Source organism: Ornithodoros turicata, chromosome 10, assembly GCF_037126465.1.
Source record: "Ornithodoros turicata isolate Travis chromosome 10, ASM3712646v1, whole genome shotgun sequence".
Lineage (NCBI taxonomy): Eukaryota > Metazoa > Arthropoda > Arachnida > Ixodida > Argasidae > Ornithodoros > Ornithodoros turicata.
The window spans coordinates 21,477,624-21,496,580 of record NC_088210.1 but is presented as its reverse complement, the minus strand read 5'-3'; the positions used below and the strand labels follow the sequence as shown (position 1 = coordinate 21,496,580).

The following is an 18,957-nucleotide window of genomic DNA, read 5'->3' as shown; positions in this document are numbered from 1 at the left end:
ACTGTGCCGACAGTTAGCACCTGAAGAAAGATAAGGGAAAACCCCAACACAGCGCAGGCATTCAAACCAGGATCACTTGAAAAAATGGGCAAGCTGAAAGGAAGCCCCAGCGCTATGTAGGCCGTATGTTGCCACGAAATGACCACGCTAATTCGCCACGAGGTGGTGTTGGCGAACAGCACCTTGGCTGACGTCACAAAGGAGTTCGACCAACATGGAGGCGACTTAGAAGTACACGATGAAAAGTAACTGTTCTTGAGGCTGGAACACGAGCAGAGGAACACAAGATAAGCCTCATGGCCATAAGCCTCGATGTGGCGAAACGTAACCAGCAAGTCTTGTCCCGAACCGGTGGCTTGATTGGAACCTAGCAAAGAATTCAATTATAATAATTGGCTGATGGCCGACCTCTAATTAAGACTAATTAGCCTGGTAGAAGGAGCCCTCTGCTGCATGTTGGCCGCGAGTTCGTTGCTTTCCCTGTGACGTTGACGTTGCAAGTTTGCAACTTGCAACGTCATTAGTAAGGCCCGGAATTTTAGGCACTTGCTTAAAAAATGCCTATAAATACCTAAATGCGACATTTTCGGGGTGGCCTGCCTTTTTATCAACCCTGTTGAGTATAGTGGCATGATTTAACATTTTAGATGCCATAACAGCCTTTTTTAGAGTGCAAGCGCGAGTACGCCTTTGATGCTCATGCTGAGTGCTGCATTTTGCGTTTCGTTTCTGCATGTTTGTGCCTTCTGTTCCGTTTTTTGAGTTTGGTTTCCTTCAGCACCTTGGTTTTCTAGAAGAGGTTCAGTTATATTTCATCAAAAGATTTGGCCTCTCTTGGCTTTTGAAGATCACTGGTATTATTCGATATAACGTGGTTCTGTATAGGCCGCCTCAGCATTCGTGAACCAGAAGTAAAGCTTGTACGATACCATAGCCTTTAAAACGAGCAAGTTTTCCTGGATGGAGCATTCTGAAATGCGAACAAAGCCAAAGAGAGTACCGGATTAACGCGCCTATTTTTGCGTTTCATTGTCTCAATTTCCGGGCCCAAGTCATTAACGATGGACCCTGGACCGGTAATCCAGAAGATGTGGGTTCGAGTCCTACAGCTGGCTAACCTTTTCAGTGACTTTCATCTTTCATCGTTAATTTCTTAGGCAACTTGAGGCCTTGTATGTGATTGTCCCTTCTATTCTCTATGTTGTTCCAGCCTCAGAACATCAGTTATCCCAAGTCATTAGTTGTGAACATGATAGAACGGAACTATTTCGAGGCTGGAGCACACACAAGCTGAGCGACCGAGATTAAACGACTGCCATTTTTCAATCTGCCATGTTCTTAGGTACACTGAAGATTGTGTTACGTTTCTTTGTTTGTGTCGTCACTTTATGTTTATGTGTGCGTAATGTACTGAGGGAGGCAGCTTCAACGAAGCCGATGTTCACCACCTGAGGGTTCTTCAGCAGTGCGCGGAAGCATTCTGAACGGCTAACGTTGATCACACTTACGCATAAACCTGATCATATAACTGATATACATACAGCACTATAAGAAATGTACCCTGGGCATGCCTCGTTTCTGCAATATTTACCTTCGAGGAGACTTAAGTTTGAAAGAAATATGATAAATGACATATCTATTCATCTCTGAACTTGCGCTCCGCAAAATGCTGTTAGGAGCTGTAAACAAATGTTCCAGGGCCCCCGTCCTGGTTGTATGTTTTTTCTTTTTCTTTTTTAACACGATGTACTATATATACTGTCACGCGGTTTTTCGCTGGCGTTCCATTCAGATTATTGATCGCACAAAAACAGCAGCTCAGGAGCCAGAAGTAAAAAAAAGAAAAAAAAAGAAAAAAGAATGAAACTGTATATTGACTTCGCAATAACGCAATGTTCTCTTTCCTTTCTTCTTTTTTTTCTCGTAAATAACGGACATACCATATGTTAACATAAGCAAGCCCTTTCGTCTCTGTATAGCCACCTGTACACGTGATTTCCTTCCCCCCCCTGGTGATAAGCTTCCCCGTAATGAATGACCGCCGCGGCATGCTGAAAAAGAGCTACGTCTGCCAACAGCCCTTCTTGAAGGAGGTGTTGATGCGAGCCGTCCACGATACGGATTATCACGTGTAGCCGTATAAGGGACTTATTTTTGCCCAGGCGTCCTTATCGGAACCGAGAAACGGCTGTTTTTCGCGCGGCGAAGCAATTTTCTGCCCCTCTATATATCTCTTCATTGCTGTCTATAACTGGTATCTGGCGCTCGTGTGCACCAGTGAGTGCATACTGATAAGGTTTTTTTATATCGCACTTACGAAGGTGAACAGGACGGGGTGACGCCATGCGATCGCTGACAGGAATTATGTACATAAAGACTTCTCTGGCACGAGAATTGAACCATATCGTTTAATGGGTTATGCTGCGCACACTTACAGCTTTTGTGTATCTTAGGTTATTTATGGCGAAGTAGGTAAGTAGGAATTTCTTTTATATAGCTAAGGTTATTATTAACCTGTAAATGTTAATGGCAAGATGCCGTGGAATAATATATTTCATTGCCCATAACTAGAGGTATCCTCCGTGGAGAACAGAACATGTACTGCAAATACCCGAGGCTGTACGTTCGAACAGATCCGCGCAGACGGACGAAAAAAAAAAAAAGTTGCCAGCAACTTTTTAGTTTATTATTATTATTATTGTTATTATTATTATCATCATCATCATCATCATGACCACGTCTCCTACGTACGCTCTTCAGCTCTCAAAATTATTTGCTTGCTCACATGTACATGTAAAATCTTTTCCACGCCTTCTGTATTTCTTCACCTGTATCGATCCTTGATTTTACCGCGACTGGAATACGCGTCTCCAGTGTGGAGCTCTCTTTCCTACACTGACTCGTCACGGACTGAAACTGACCAGAAAAAAATTTCTACACATATTGTACATAGTGTGTTTTTGAGAAAGAACTCCGGCTTTAGAATGTACGTCTACAGGGATATAATGTCATTTCTTAACCTCGAACCACTCTAAACGCGACGCCGTTTTCATGATATTATGCTTTGCTACAAGATCTTACACAGACTTCTCCATACACCATCTTTATTATACATCAGCTTCATATAGTCGTACCTGTCAATGTAACCAGACACGCGAATAACCAGTACCTATCCCACCATATGCCTGTAAATCCGATCGCATATTCAACAAATGACAAACGCAATTCACCCCTCTCTTGATATCTTTAACTCCATACAAATGTTTCTCAGACTCTCCCATGGCGTTCACTCCGCAGCATGTGAAGTTGAACAGTTTTTTTTTCTTTCTTTTTAGTGCCATGTACTGTATGTCTGTATACCATATGTACTAATATGATTATTTTCCTATCATGTTTCGGTTCTGATTATGTTCCTAGATATTTTTTTTTTTTCTGCATAATATGTATATGTATGTGTAAGTCCTTACCTGTATCGTCTATACGTACGCCAATACCAAGGCTTTGGCTGTTCTTGGGTGGGTTAATAAAGATATTATTATTATTATTACTACTGTTATTATTATCGTTATTATTATTATTATTATTATTATTATTACTACTGTTATTATTATTATTGTTATTTCATGGTATAGAGCCGCTTCGTCTTTAAAGCTTGGTTTCCATGTTCGCTGGTGCTCGGGACATCCCTTGCGTATATTTAGCGCTCAGTCGATATTTATAAAGCCAATTTATAGACATAACTGCACAAATATTTCGCAATGCACAGCACTGAAAGTTTTTTTTTTCGTCTGTACCCTCATCCCCCTCTACTTGCGCTAATCATTTTTATTCCCTGGGCGTTTTAAGATTAGATATATGGGAGCCGAAATACTCGTCGCGATAGCGGCACCGCACCTTTGAAGAAAAAGAGAATGGCGTCAATACGGAGTTGAGAATTAAATTATCTATCAGTATATAGGGAATATTTACTATACCGGAGTCACTCGACTAAGAAGATACTGTCAAATCAAAGAACACCTACGTGTCGTCAGACGCTTGAAAGAAATGAGGCGATCGCCTTATCATATGCTTCCGTTGCGGTTATCAACAACAACAATAAATGAAGAAGTGATGATGACATGGGATGCGGTTATCGTAAACACGTTCCGGCCCTAAAACTCGTTAATAGAAAGTATTAGTGGACCATTGGCCGTATCCACTGCAACCGCTGAACGGGTACGATTCTGAGTCTATTGGTTCCGGTATGTACAATGACTTCACGGTGACGTCATCAACGGTTCTGCTAACTCTATCTAAATACCAGACCCAGTACAAATACCTCTATACAATAACGATGGACATTGTAAAGATGGGCACCGTCTGTAATACTAGAAACGCTGACAAAGACGCAAATTGTGCTGCAATTGAAAGCGATAATCAGCGGAAGAGCAATTTATCACAATTTTACTCCAAGGATATGTTTTCGTTTTGTTCAAGTTGTGACATTAGGGAGCTTTAGCGAGTCGTTTTCGCATGAACGAAACGACCGATACGAGTGTCGAGCATGCGCATTACGAAATGGTTGGCGAGTCATTGGGCGCGCGGTTTCGTATACGAACGACCCAATCGCGCTGAGTCGTTTCCTTGTATTCGGCGAGCACGACCTATTGACATCGCGAAGCAAGATGGCGGCTGTTTACAGTGGCCATGACAGTAGCGAAGGTGTAGTGGGATCCAGTCGCTACTGAAATCCATCTGGAACGCATTTGGAGATGAACGAATTGTCCGATCTCCTAAAAGTCTCTGTCGTTCGCTTCCCATATTCGCTTTTCGAATCGGCAGAATCGGTCGTTTGATTCGGGCACAAACGACTCGCTAAAACTCACTATTATCGTGCCCCCCACCCCGTTATGTTGGTATCATCCGGGATAACAACCCAAGCGGCACCCGCGGGAAATGAATCCATATCGTCATTATTACTTCCAAAACGTAACTCTCAACAAATTCCCACACAAAATGTAAACGAAATGTAATAAAATGTAATCACCCTCCCCACCCTAGCCATTTCTAATCCTCCCAGGTCGTGCCACACTTTGCCAGAGCCTTATCAGTTGCACACATCCCGCAACCACGTGGACGGCTATTGTTGCCGTGCGCAAATAATCATTGCCGTACTTGAGCGACGCCGCGTTACTCTGATAATGTATCGAAAGTCTGGCTCACCTTCCGAGGGAATTCCACGCAGGCACGTAGCATCCCGTTATCTGAAATATGTGCCGGTATTACACGAAGATAGCGGGATGAAACCACTTTGGTGGGGTGACAGATTGGACTGAAAGGAAAAGGGATGATGCTAGTCACGCAGGAACTTCCGTTACTCACACAGTGCATGGGGCCGACCACCGCCCCTCGCATACCCCATCATGATTCAGACTTGTACAAAATACCGCGCAAAGGTAATTAAAATAAGATACTATAAATACTTCATGTAAAAAGTATTTAAAATAGAGTACAAAATACTCAAAACTCGAAGTAATTTGAGTAGAGCACCAAAATACTCTAAGAAGTATTTAAGATGCTCTTTAAAGTGCATTAGTATTTAGCAGTAAGTGAAACGCGTATTCTGAACGTGGCCGTACAAATGAAAGGAATAAACTTCATCCGCCATGCTTAAGCCTATCTTTCATTTTCGAGGTCTTGGTGTCAAGTAATAGCTTGGTGAACCTTGGTGAACCCAAGTAAACTCTGGTGATATTTTGTGACCCAAAACTTCGTAATCCCTCGAGTATGTCAGTACGGGATTTTCAATCTCTGGCACGTGTTTATTGCTTTGGTGACCAAGGAAATAAATGCCGGGATTCTCTTGTACCTAATCCCATGGGGATTCACCTGGCACTATGAATAGGGAGTGACTTTTTCGGGTTAAATGCCTTTCTCAGATTCGGGGGGTAAAAATCGGGCGCTATTTTTAAATCTATAATTCGGGGAGAAATCGGGCGATAATTGTGCCTTCGGATGTTATCGGGTGTTTTTGTTTCTCCTCTTGTCTATTAAGTCCTTTCCTAATCTCTCTCTCACTTTTTTAAATTTTTTTTGCGGGATCGTTACCTTCCAGTGCTAATCCCCGAAGGCATAGACAGTGTTGACACACATGGGTGTATTGCTGGGAACGTATAAGTGACCCATTCTTATATGTGTTACACGTGGCGACCTTTGTTCGTCTTCAGTGGAAGCGCCACTTGAGGATTTTATAGTGACTGGAATTCGGGGAGAAATCGGTTTTAACCCGAATTGGTCGGAGATCAATTCGGAGGGGAATAACCGAGCGGAATCGGGTTTAACCCGAAAAAGTCACTCCCTAACTATGAATAGGAAGCGTTTCCTGACGAAGTTGGTTTTTGACAACAAGGCCAGGCGTGGGACAAGCCTATTGTACACGAGGATAAATGACAGATTCCTGAATTCCCGCAAAAAAAAAAAAAAAAGAAAAACGAGAGAGAGAGAAAAAATGAGGGTTAAGTTCCAGTGAGCTGAAAATCTGGACACAGCGGGAAGTGTGCTTGACGAGGAAGGAAAGTATTTTGAGTACTGAGTAGCAAATACCGAAAAAAGTATTTTAAATACGTTAAAAATACTTGTCGCAAAAAGTATTGAGTAAAGTACCAAAATACCGCAAAAAGCATTTAAAATACTGTATTTGAGTACGTACTCAAGATACGTACAAGTCTGTCATGATTACACTTCTACCAGCGGCATGGCCGTCCTGCTCGTTGGTGGTAGGTAGCCAAGGTGGTGCTGAAGACTGGGAGGTCTAACACACACTCTTTTACTTCTTACTTCTTCTTTACTTTTTATTTAAATACATGCTGAGTCATTTATTTCGAGGCTCTAACGGTCTAATCACATCACTGGTATCTAATCTCATTTTATAACTATAAGATGAGTGAGTAACTGAGGATTTCCTCGATGTGTCTCTCATTTCAAAACCAAAGACAGAAGTTTGACTGTCTTCTCGTACGCCGGAGAAACACACGATTGCAACAGCAAGGAGCCTTCATCGAAACCTCCTTCATATAATGACGTGACCACTCTCTCTCTTTTAAAGGGACATTAAAATGTACAATTTCTCCTCCCGTATACGGAAAGGTGCTTTTATATACCTCGACACCAACACAGAAGGAGCGGGCTCTTACTGGCTCTCCGCAAACGACTTCTCCAATCATTTCCGCAGATCGTTTGAGGCGACCAATCACGGGGCCTGTCTACGCATTGTCGCTCTTCTTGAGAAAGAAGGAGAGGGAAAGCGCATACACATTTCCACTTCAGTGCCGTCAATTAGTGGGTGGCGACAATGATTGCCTGATCGTGAACCAGAACATCGGGCTCAATACCACACACACACACACACACGCACGCACGCACGCACGAAACGAAACGAAACGAAAGAATGATTTTAGTCCTTTGGAGAACCAGACGCGTTGCCACAGGCGGAGGGGACGAAATGCGTGGTATAGTTTATGCGAATTTTTGGGAAATATTTGCGGTGCACTTGAACAGTCGGCAGTTATGTGATACAGGTCCCGACAAAAGTTTACGGAACACTGGAGTGGAGCATACAGTCATTTGAGCGACACGGTTGCTGCAAACAGGAGCAGACAGAATTACAAACAGGTGACCGGGTACGCGACACACCTCTCAGTTAGTGTGTCCACTCCCGTTCGCCGTGTCGCTGAGATCAAGAAATACGTCGCTCTGCGGTGTTCTGTAAAGTTTTGTCGTGGATCTGTACATCGTGCAGTCGTCATATACGCACATATGAACAACGACCCATCCCTGTAGAACGAGACATTGTGGTTTCCCCTTGCAAGACAGTGTCCCCACTTACCCCTTTTCTGAGACTTCCAGCCGAACCTTCCCAGGATGCGAGCTAGTTCGCCTGAATGTGTGGACTTAGAAAGCTGTAATATACCCTATATCGAGGTGGATGGCCACCGCATGTCGTTCCTGAATGGCTTTCAGGCAAATGTTTGGTCAAGAATGTTTGGCCTGAATGTTTGGTCAAGAAACAAACAGCGAATCCGCGCATCTACAGAAATGAGAACCCTATACAAATAAGCATACGTTCGGCCACACAACATTAGCGGAGAAATGAGGTCAGCGTCCCACCAGCTCCCGTGGCATAGTGGTTAGGCGCGATGATCGCTTTCCACGCAGAGACTGGGAGGTGACACGGGTTCGAAGGCCTGTCGCCGGCTGTGCTGTCTGAGGTTTTCCCTGGGTTTTCCGAAGACTTTCCAGATGAATGTCGGCACAGTTCCCCCTGAAGTCGGCCCGGGACGCATACTAACCCCTCTGTCCCCCACTCATTCCTGCTGTCCTCTCTCCAACTGTTCACTTCTGTACGCCGCTCATAGCCCCAGTTGCTTCACGGCGCTTACGCGGAAGTTAAAAAAAAAGGACAGCGTCTAACACATGGCACGAGGTTTCCACCGTGCTCACGTAGCTTAAATACACTGCTGTTTCTAACACTGTACGGTACGGTTCATGCGATACTGTTACGAACCGTGATATTATTAGCAACTTGCAAATTATTGATACATGTGACAATTTTTTTCTGAAAATGTTTTTTTTTTTTAGTTTCTGTGTGGTTTTCCAAAGTAATACGAACAGTAGGCTTTGCTGGAAAAGTTCTCATACAGTGTGTCGTTGAAAAAAAAAAAAAAAAAAGAGCGACAGGATATACCTTCCACGTTGAGAACAGTCCTTTCTTTATCTTGTTTTCGCACAGAGCGGCTTCTCAAAGAGCGAGCCTAATCTGCAGTTTCAGTGTGGCGACTGAAGAAGCTAGTACCCAACTCAAACCAACTAAATGCCAGGCAACAAAAGAACAACCTTCCCTCCCGTTCAGGAAACTACCGTCGCCCCAGCTATCGCCCGAGAGGCGCGGCCATTTTAGCTTTTCTTTTTTTTTTTTCTCCTTCCATGAAGAGGTTCACTTTGACGGCACGCGCACGGCAGCAGACGATGCAGAACAGAAAAGAAAACCGAAACCAAAAACAGCACCTCGCGAGCACGAGGTCCCGACGGCGAGGGAGTGACCAATGGGCCTGTAGCTCTCGGCCAGGCGGCGTTGCGATCAGCGGACGACAGCGCCGCATGTGGAAGCAAATCGAAACAATGGTCCGCACAAGAGTGTTTCGGTTTCGCGGGTTTCGCTCTGGCGCAAGCAAGCAATGTATCGCATCTTGCGTGGGTTTGAAAAGCTGGAGGTCATTGACGATTGGGCAAGTTACTAGTCAATGTTTTCGGCGTCGACCAAGCATCGGACGGTAACGAAATCGTCGTTAATGCATTTCTGAAGAAGTGAAGGACAGCGTGGTTTATAGCGTCCGGTTCGAGGTGAGTCGGCGTGATCGTACGTAATATTTGTCAACTGTACATCAAAATGATATACCTGATCAGAAAAACATTGAATGCACATTTTACCCGCACTGAAAGCTGATTTAACTCAATTTCGGTACCTCTCCATCACAGGTGTCCAAGTGCTCGTGACAGTTTATGTTGCGCCGTGTACCTGTAAAGCGGGAATTGCGGGAAAATGTAAGCACGCGGCAGCAGTCTGCTGCTACCTGAACAAGGAAGAAGACGCCACATGTACGGGCAACAACAAAAGAGAGGCAAGCCAAGCTCAAAGCCGCAGGCGTGACATGACAAAGGGTATCGCCGATTTATTTCCGAGTACGTATGTATAATGTGGACAATGTGCTTTCCTTTAGGCAGGAGCTCGGATGCAGACCTTTCATATTGTATTTTTAGAGCTGATGAGGCTACAGTCATCTCTGCTGCATCGTTGATCATTTGCCAATGATCTTTCTCTACTGAACGCTGCTGCTGTACCCTGCTGCATCGTTGATCGTTGGCTATTCTGTTATTCTTCCGCATTTTATATGTTTCATCAACCAGTATTGTACCGTGTACCTAGTACGTTGCCTCAAAACAATGCTTTATTGCTCTTGGTAATAAACAGCTTGCATCTGATATATTTCTCCTTGTTTGTGTAATGTAGGTATATCAACCAAATGTCTCCCGCTGCAAAAAGAAAACCGCCTGGTGATATCATTCACGCGTACCCAGACATAGTTTGTCCACTCGCTGAGGTCCTTGAGTCTGAACAGAGGGGAGCCTTACAGTGGGACTGGAAAGAGGTTCTGAACGGCATTTTCGACAATGTGGTAACGGGAGAGCAAACGGAGAATCTATTTGATCTCCGAAAGGTCATGAGAGCGACACGCACGGTGTTCCATTATAGCATTCCAACAAAAATGCCACGGGGTAGCTTCATAGCGGGTCTCTTGAAGAACGTAAGTAAGTAAGGTCATTGCTTTTATTTAAGTAAACATCACACTGCACAAAGACCCTCGAACATAGCAGTAAGAAGAAGAACCGGCGGGAGTCGATGCCCACAGTAAGCCTTTCATATTTCCCTCTAATTTGCATATAAAGTACTAACTGTTTGGCAAACTTTGTGATATAATAATAATAAGAATCCAATAATATAATAATAATAATATATCCAAGTAAATTTCTACCGCAAGTTGTTTGGGTATAACTCTACATTATCTCCAGGTGGAATGCAGAGCAGAAACTTCGCGGCGTTTTTACGCTTTCCGCCTTTCTGTCTCCCAAGGGTTTCCGAGGAAGCGATAAAACCTTATTTTTGACGTTTTGGAATCTGTTATGGTAGCCAACGACACAACAATACTGTGTGCCCGACTTGTGTTGTGGTTTGCCGTGCGCTGGCGATCTGAAAGGCGGCATATTTAACCACGATACATGCTTGGCTGCCTGGCTGTGCGGGCCAGTCACTGCTCCCGCTCCCGCTTGGGTCCCGATTGGCGCTCGCGTCGCCGGGCAAACTTGAGCGCAACAGGCCTATGGGAGCAAGCGCGAGGCAAAAAGTGGGAGGAGATTGGCGCGTCAAGGTCATCGTGTGCGTGAGGGCTTTGAAAGACTATTGATGGCAGCGTGCAGTGTGCCTCTGGAGCACGTGCGAGCCTGACACATCCCGCTTTTGGCTCTCTTGGATTACCATGACCATGCCACCCACCGACAGAGGCTTCGGATTTGCTCATCAGCAGTCCAGGGCAGAGACCCGACGTGTAAGTTCAAATTTGTCACAAAGTTTCGTTCGTCAGAGAGCACTTTTCGTTGCATAGCTTGTGAGCAATATTGCGTAACATGAGTAACCAAACGGAAAAAAAAAGAGAAAAAAAGAAATGGTGCTGAAAGTGAAGGAACATGTTTTCCGACATGGGTCCTACGCAAACACACGCCGAGTAAATTTACACTTAGTATTTCAGCATAATCGTACCGCACTTTAAACAAGTCGTGCTACTTATGTCACGTGTGTTACACACTGTTGCTTGCAATTGAGGTGTTTTATGTTCCCACAATGCAAATATATGTATTTGACTTCACGTCATATATTTTGAGCCCAGGGTGTTAATATTTCCAACCTGTTGCGCATGTTCCCTGTTTGAAGAAAATCCTATAGAAAAGAAATGTAGCTCGGAGAAGGACTGAAAGGGGAAATACTGTTGTCTGTTGTAGCCCCCCCGTTATAGACGCCCCTTTGCAGAAAGCAATCATGCTCTAGCAGTGATCGCGCCTATACAGTGGCCGTCGCTACAGCATTCCCCGGAGGCGTGTCGAAACAATCAACTCATCGCACGATACGTGACGCATGCTTCCCCGCCTTTTTTGAGAGGTCTCCATACAGCCGACTCAGCGTTATCTATCGCGTGATGCGGACAATATCTTCCGGCATCAGTTGGGCTTCACTGATAATCGTCCACTGGCAACTATGTATACATCGGGGGGAGGGGGAGGGGGGTGGCGATACGTGTCCACAAAGAGGTGTTGTTTGTGCACTTCGGGATTCGGTAGGATCTTCGCGAGATAAGGAATCGGACTGCTGCCCCCTTATCTACGAATCTGAACACGTGCGCGGCGCATGCGGGTCCGCGTTATCGCGTGTGAGGCACGTGGGGATTGGTACCGGTACTTTGGTAGCGAGATCATGCTTGGAATAAGCCTACCTGGAATGAAAGTATGCCGAAGGTACCTGAACACACGCGCTGATACCGGCCACCATAAACATAGCGTTCATTGATTAAGCATTCCACCGTTTTGGACTTGCCGAATATGCAGCATTGATAAGATAAAATAGCGGGGAAGGTAGTGGACACGCCAAGCGATGAGAAAAGCCTGTGTAACAAGTAAAAGTACACAATGACAGAGAGCTGTATGAGGTTTTTTTTTTTATGTTCATTGACCAGGCTTCCAAACCCTTGATGGAGAAGCGGCGGAGGGCCCGTATCAACCACAGTCTCTCGCAACTCAAGAGCCTTCTTCTGGATGGCACAACGCAGAAAGAAACACAGGTAAGAGTCAACCACGTGATAACAACGAGATAAGCATGTTACGTGTACATTGCGTTATGTTTGTCCGCATTGCACTACTGGGGTTCTGAGCAGTGTCGATGAGGGTGTCGGATAAACTTGTAGAGGTTGCACGATGAGATGCGTCGCTTTGTCTGGAGCAGTAAATCCCAAATCTCTAAAGAAAAACAAACAAACAAAAACTTTCCCCATATGTCATAAGGTGATTGTAGAAGACTCTTCAAGAAATCCAAGTGCGACTTCCAGGCGGAAGTGAGATAATTTGCGGATGCAGGTGGCTCCGTCTCGCCACCGCACGGGCCACTATGGCAGCTGGGAGAAAATGCACGTATGACAGGTGTGCGCGTGCCAACGGTTTCGGCGGCGGGCAGTTTGAATCTGGCAAAGGGAAGTCCGTTTTCAAAAGGTCGTGGTAAGCGGGGTCGCTTCCGCTGACTGGCAGAGGGGGAGAAGACCCGTGCTGTCAAGGGGTTGATTCTCGTGCGCATTGAAGGCGCGCACTCGGTGCGAACAATCAGGTACTAGGTGTTACGGATACAGGTCGATGGAACAGTAGTAAGCAGCATACGGTAAAAGGAGTCTGGAAGTGGCATGGCTCCATTGGTAACGTGTAAACCAATGGTTGCAGACACTCGCCACGGGGATTCTGTTCTGTGGCTTGTTTTCCAGGAATCACAGGACGATAAACGGAACGGAGAAAAGCAATTCATTCTTCGCATCACTTGTTAGCCTGTCCATTCATCACCTTGCGTAAGAGGAGCATTTTCTTGTCTGCAGCATCGTACCGAGAAAAGGGGGGGTCTCCCAGGATACATAGACCTCTTCTTGATGAGCACCGCTGACGAACGACTTGGCTATCCGGAAAAGCCATCAGTTACAGTAGCAACTACCCTAATTTGCCGCGGGGTACCATGGTATATAGAGGGAAGCCCTGTCAACACGTGTTTTCGGCGGCTGCGTTACGGAGATGCAAAGCCGACGGCTTATTGGTTTACACTCCCAGACATTGCTGGTCCTTGAGACATTTGGGGAGCGTGCAGCCCCGCATATGGCACGGGGGTTTCGAGTGTCGGCCGTCGGAAGAAAACGAGCCGCTTTCTCTGAAAACTGCGAGGAAACTGTCTCGCATAATAAGATGAAAATGGTTTCTTGGAAGTCGCGTGGAAGGGTCGTTTGTGTTTCCTCGCTTGCTCTTTGTCTCGATGTAGCTGCTCTTTCCACGAGATGCACGGTCAATGGCCCGCTTGCCGTTCAATAGTACAGGAAGCAATCATCTGTCTTTCGTGTGGCGAACTGTTTGGACATAACAGTGTGGCCGGCGTCGGTGTAACGAGAAGCGTTTGAGTGTCACAATGCTGTCCGCTTGTCAAGCAGTCACGATCGTAGCGTGAAGGTCGGGCTACTTTGAAACACGAAGCGTTTTACGACTCGATTTCCCGATTCCGAATGCCGCAGGAAGGAACAAACTGCGGCAAACTTAAATGCCTCTATGTGATGATGGTGACTATAGGTACGGTTTCCGTCTAAATAGTACCGTTCAATGACGAAGCCTAGGAACGTCACCAACAGCGAGCCAACGGGATCATGTTGGGGCGGACTGCAGACACGTTGGCGTTCATGTACCTCTGTCTCCATTCACTCGTTGTGCGGAGTCTGAAGAAGGAGAAATTGCAAGGGGTTCCTAGTTGTTGATGTATTGTTGTTGTCTATTGATCACAATGGACGAGCAGCTATTCGAGACTCCCCCCTCCGTTGCAAACGCGCGCCAGGCACACGTCCACGCGCTTTCTAACCACAAGTCTATGGAACGCCATTCATTTCTACCCTTGAGTACTCATGTACAAAGAAATCTCTTAAGCACCCTGAGCGGCGGCCGGCTCAGAAGTGGCCCTCCCTTCTTTCACAGTCCCCAACTCATTAGGGGCCGCTGTTTGGGCGATACACTCGCGTCTCTCCTAATGGCGGATGATGGAAAGCCCTGCGTACTAAACGCACTGAGGAAACGAACTTGACAGAGATGCCGGCCTGATAGTCCTGCCCTCAGGTAGACGCCGGAACGGGGGAAGCAGGACTGAAGCATTATCTGTGGCTCCCATGTTTGTCGACCTTGACGAGAAGCTGTCGAGCGGCTCCTTGCTCGTTTTTGACGAACAGAAGAGAGGTATTGGGGTGGGAATGGCCAACGATACGCACGTCGTACCTAACAACAACAACTTTATTACAACGAAAACAAATTTATTCCGGCGGACACTATACCGCCGGAAGCCCCCTGGTCTCTCCCGGTACCGCCCACGTTTGTACGTCGTACCTATAGATGCCGAGTGGTATTATGTTTGCTGCTAAGCAACGTGTCAGATTAGATACGAAAAGAGAATCGAAACGCTAGTCTCGGCGGCAGTAAAGACCAGCTACTTCAAAATTCGTGATGTGTATGAACAGCAAGTCAGATCCTCGAAAGAAGAAGAAGAAGAAAAAAAAAAGTCAGGTCTTACTATCATTGGCGGTCGACCACCACCACCTTGTCCCTTAGAAGTCGGCCCAGGACCCACATCCTTCCACAACGTTAGTCGTGTATACCACCACCACCATTACCACCACCTTTAGGACCTTCTTGTGTGCTTTTCATCGACAGCATCCTTCTGGTATCCCTACACCAGTAGTTCCTCTCCCGCTTACAACCCTTAAAACAGCACAACTCATTATTGACAATTAAAAATTCGCCTCGCCCCGTCGAACATCATGCGCGCCCCAAAAGACGATACGCACTTCCCAGACGTCTCACCGTCTAACCTATACAAATTGATATGTATCTAAAGCATCTGTCGCGCTCCTGTTAGACGGGACATCCCAGCTCCGCCTTCCTTAAAAGCAAAGGTCACTTCGGAGACGGGTTCATCCCAGGTTACGACCTCGGGGCGATCGTTCACCCTTTTCAAGTATCGGCATCCACATTTTTTTATACCATCGCGTAACATTGGATGCGTAAGTCAAATCCATTGATGCTTCGGTCTTTGTGAATGGCGCTCCCTGATCCAGAAGGCCGCACGCCTGGCATAGTGATCGTGACTCACAGGACCCTAACCCCTTCCCCCCTTTTTTTTGTGTTGCGCCCGCATGTTCGTCTTCGGTGATAGACGATCTATACGGTCTTCAGAGTGGCCGGCCGAGATATTTACTGAGGGAGGAGTATGCGTGGCTGTTATTCCCACGGTGAGTGCCGTCGTTCATGCGTAGACGTCCGGGTGAATGGGTTGTCTTGAGCGTGAGCGTTTTGTATACGCGCCCATGTTGTTTTATGACGCGCTTTACCGCTATTCAAGACTGTGCGCGTTTAATGCCAAGTGATACGTCATCTCCTTTCTGTGTCGGTGAGACATCGTGACTTGGGGAGCTGCGGCTGAGGCGCCGGAAGCAGTTTGCTTATTTCTTATTGTACATGAGTTTATTTTTATGTTTTTAGGAAGTTTGTTACACGTGTTTGTTGTGAGTCGCACGCAGGCAATATAGCTAAATGAAGGATGTGTAACTAATTAGTTAACTATAACAAAGACAAATTCAGCGTAGTGCTGGTCGCGGGACACGAACCCACACACCTCTCGGGTTGCCGGTCAGGTGTGCTACCAATTACACTACGCCGTCACCGCGCTCTCGTCAACGTACCAAGGTGTGTGATGTCGGCGTGACACCGGCAATCAGAGGTGCGCAGGTTCGTGCCCTGCATGGACTTTTCGTGAACTGCTACCTTTGAAACCATTGCTTGGACATTGGTGAATGGTGATGTTTAATTATGTGTTCGTGTTAATTGTTCGTTCAGCTTCCGCGTGTGATGTTCAACAACCTTGTTTGTCTCATTACAGAACTCTAGGCACGCCAAGCTTGAGAAAGCGGACATCCTCGAAATGACCGTCAAGCACCTTAGGAATGTCCAGCAGAAATGCGGCGCTTCGAGTGAGTGTCCAGACCGTAGTTTTAGGACATTGTTGACTCTGTTGTAAACCCTATCCACCTTCGGTAACACTTCCGTCTCTCTTTTTTTTTTCTCCCATCAGCCTCTACTCAAGAGCTCGAGACTCGTTTCCAAGCCGGCTTCGCGGAATGCGCTCGTGAAGTAATGCGGTTCGCCTCCGACGTCCAAGTAGACGATTCCATAAGGTCTCGCCTCCTGGGACATCTGGCGTCGTGCTTGGCGTCTTTCCCCACACCCGACAGCCTACCAGATCCACCCGTCGATACCAGTCGCGTCACCGTCAAAGCAGAGCCGCGTACAGAAGCCTCCTACTGCTCCTACGACCAGCAGGACGTAAGGGCCACCAGCCCGCTCAACCTGGCGACCACCAGCAGTCGGTCTGCGTCGTCGTCTTCGCCCACCATCAGCATGCCTGCTAGTCCCTACAGCGACACGGACTCCACGGCGTCCACGAGCGACGACTTTGCCGAGATGAGGCTAGAAGGTCAGATCTGCAGCGTCATCCGAAGAGCACCGGCGCTCGGCAGCGACCCCGTGTGGAGGCCCTGGTAGCCAGTGTATAGGAATCAGAAACGAAGCCAAAGCGAAACTCGTCAAATACTTTCTCAGCCACAAGAGTGGAACATTTTTTTTTTACTTGTGCCACTGGATCTGGTGATCTGACGCGATTGGATATGGTACTGTCTTCCAGAATGTCATCGTACCTATGTGAGGCCGCCAACGGCGACCTCTTGCGGCACTACTACCACTACCACCACCACCACCACCACCACCACCACCACCACCACCACCACCACCGTACCTGTTTGGAAGCATGTCTTCAACGTTTGTTGTTACAATCTCTAGCTAATATGCATATACAACAGGCAATATCAGCCATATGTTTCATAGGGCTTCTGGTGATAAGGCTCGCACTCGTTCAGTATATGATGTTACTGGTCACTATTTCTGGACACGTTAACATACCACTCATTAACCAGCCTTGTCTTCAATTAACCAGTGTGCCTTCAATATGCCTCATGTTAAGACATTCCTACAAGGTGAAACGACATTGTTTCAAAGTACCGGCGATAAAACGCAAAGAGCCCAGTTTTTGTATATAGTGTAATTTTTTTAAAGTTCAAATAAAAATTGTCGCTCCATGTTGTAAATAGTTCACAGAATTCATACAGAGCCCAATATAAGTTATCATTCTTGATAATCAAGTGCCTGTCAGCGTAAATGTTATTTGTATGCTGAAAATAAACTTGAACCACCACTGTATGTATTTCGTTTCCGTTCTTTTTGGGCATGCTCAGAAACATGAACGGGGTCTTCGGATGACAGATGTAAAAATGGTCCCCTCTCCTCATTGGTGAGACCGAAACTCGGCGAGTTCCCAGTACCAAATTTCTAGGAATCTCGCTTCGCCGCTGCCTCTTGTGAAAAGTTGATTGATGTTCGATTAGGAAGAAAATGAAAAGTACGGAGATGTAATCCTGATACGATCGCTCCTGACTACTCGATTACGTATATATACTTAATCATGGCTCAGGAGAAATACATGAGTACGAGAAAAAAAAAAAAAAAAAGACTCCTTGAAAAGTAAAACTTGCAAAATTCCAGCTAAAGAAATTCAGACTATAGAGGACAAACAACACGTAAATGAGATCGCTTTTTACGTAGATATTTTTTACAATGAGACTTTTACATTCAAACTCAATTCAACTTTGATAGAGATCAGCACGAGCAAATCCCGCAATATAATCGAAGGTGTATCCAGAGGTGTGTATACAGTCAAACTCCTTTATAGCGAACACGTTTTTAACGAAAATACCGTTACAGCAAATTTTTTTGTGGTCCCGCCGGAGCCCTATAGGTCCAATAATGGACATCCTTTTTAACGAAAATACCTTTACTGCAATTTTTTTTTTTTTTTTGCTGTCCCCTGAGTTTCGTTGTAAAGGAGTTTGACTGTATTGCAGCCTTCAGCAAAATATCCTAACCAAAAGTTTTTACAAAAAGAAAACCAAGGTATTGTAATACCCCTGTCACACGACAAACTGAACGGTATTCCCAGCGAATGACAGTCGCACCGAATGGCATTCATTTGTCTTGCATCGAGCTACACGAAGAAACAGAACGTCATTCGCAAATGATGTCAGTGTCGATGATGAGGACAGCAGGGCCGAACGTACGAAGCATTATACAGGTACATTAGTTACTGCTTTTTCTCTAAACTATAGCGAAACATTAGATTATTTCACAAAATTGTTGCGTTTTGGACGGCACTTAGTTGGTACCACAAGCAAAGATAACTACGAAGCCGACCTGAACCGCACTTGGCAACGTGGCGACCGGGAACGAGGGTATAGTTATCCGAAAAACAGTGCTTAGCCTTCTTCCCCCCCCCCCCTTCGTACCAAATGTTATCAAATCCGTGATAAAATATTGGAGTGCAACTTTTCATTCGTCTTTCATTTCTTCAAACGGTTTATCGTTATTGCTTCCTCTCTACTGCGAGGGTACGCAGTCCATGCGAGAGGGAAAAACGAATGAGTTCCCCAAACC

General features: G+C 45.9%; 1 protein-coding gene across 1 annotated transcript; it reads left to right on the top strand.

Moving 5' to 3' along the window:
* Window positions 1–10,982: 10,982 nt before the first annotated feature.
* Window positions 10,983–17,670, top strand: LOC135371003 (transcription factor HES-1-like). The gene is made up of 4 exons (XM_064604972.1): window positions 10,983–11,138; window positions 12,318–12,422; window positions 16,298–16,388; window positions 16,490–17,670. The coding sequence occupies exons 1-4, from the start codon at window positions 11,070–11,072 to the stop codon at window positions 16,957–16,959; spliced, it is 735 nt and encodes a 244-aa protein (XP_064461042.1). The 5' UTR covers window positions 10,983–11,069; the 3' UTR covers window positions 16,960–17,670.
* Window positions 17,671–18,957: the final 1,287 nt, after the last annotated feature.

Bases quoted from the DNA above. Each gene is read 5' to 3' on its own strand.
- LOC135371003 (XM_064604972.1), top strand. From the start codon at position 11,070: ATGACCATGCCACCCACCGACAGAGGCTTCGGATTTGCTCATCAGCAG. The intron at 12,423-16,297 runs GTAAGAGTCAAC...GTCTCATTACAG, and splicing joins CAACGCAGAAAGAAACACAG to AACTCTAGGCACGCCAAGCT. The intron at 16,389-16,489 runs GTGAGTGTCCAG...TTCTCCCATCAG, and splicing joins GCAGAAATGCGGCGCTTCGA to CCTCTACTCAAGAGCTCGAG.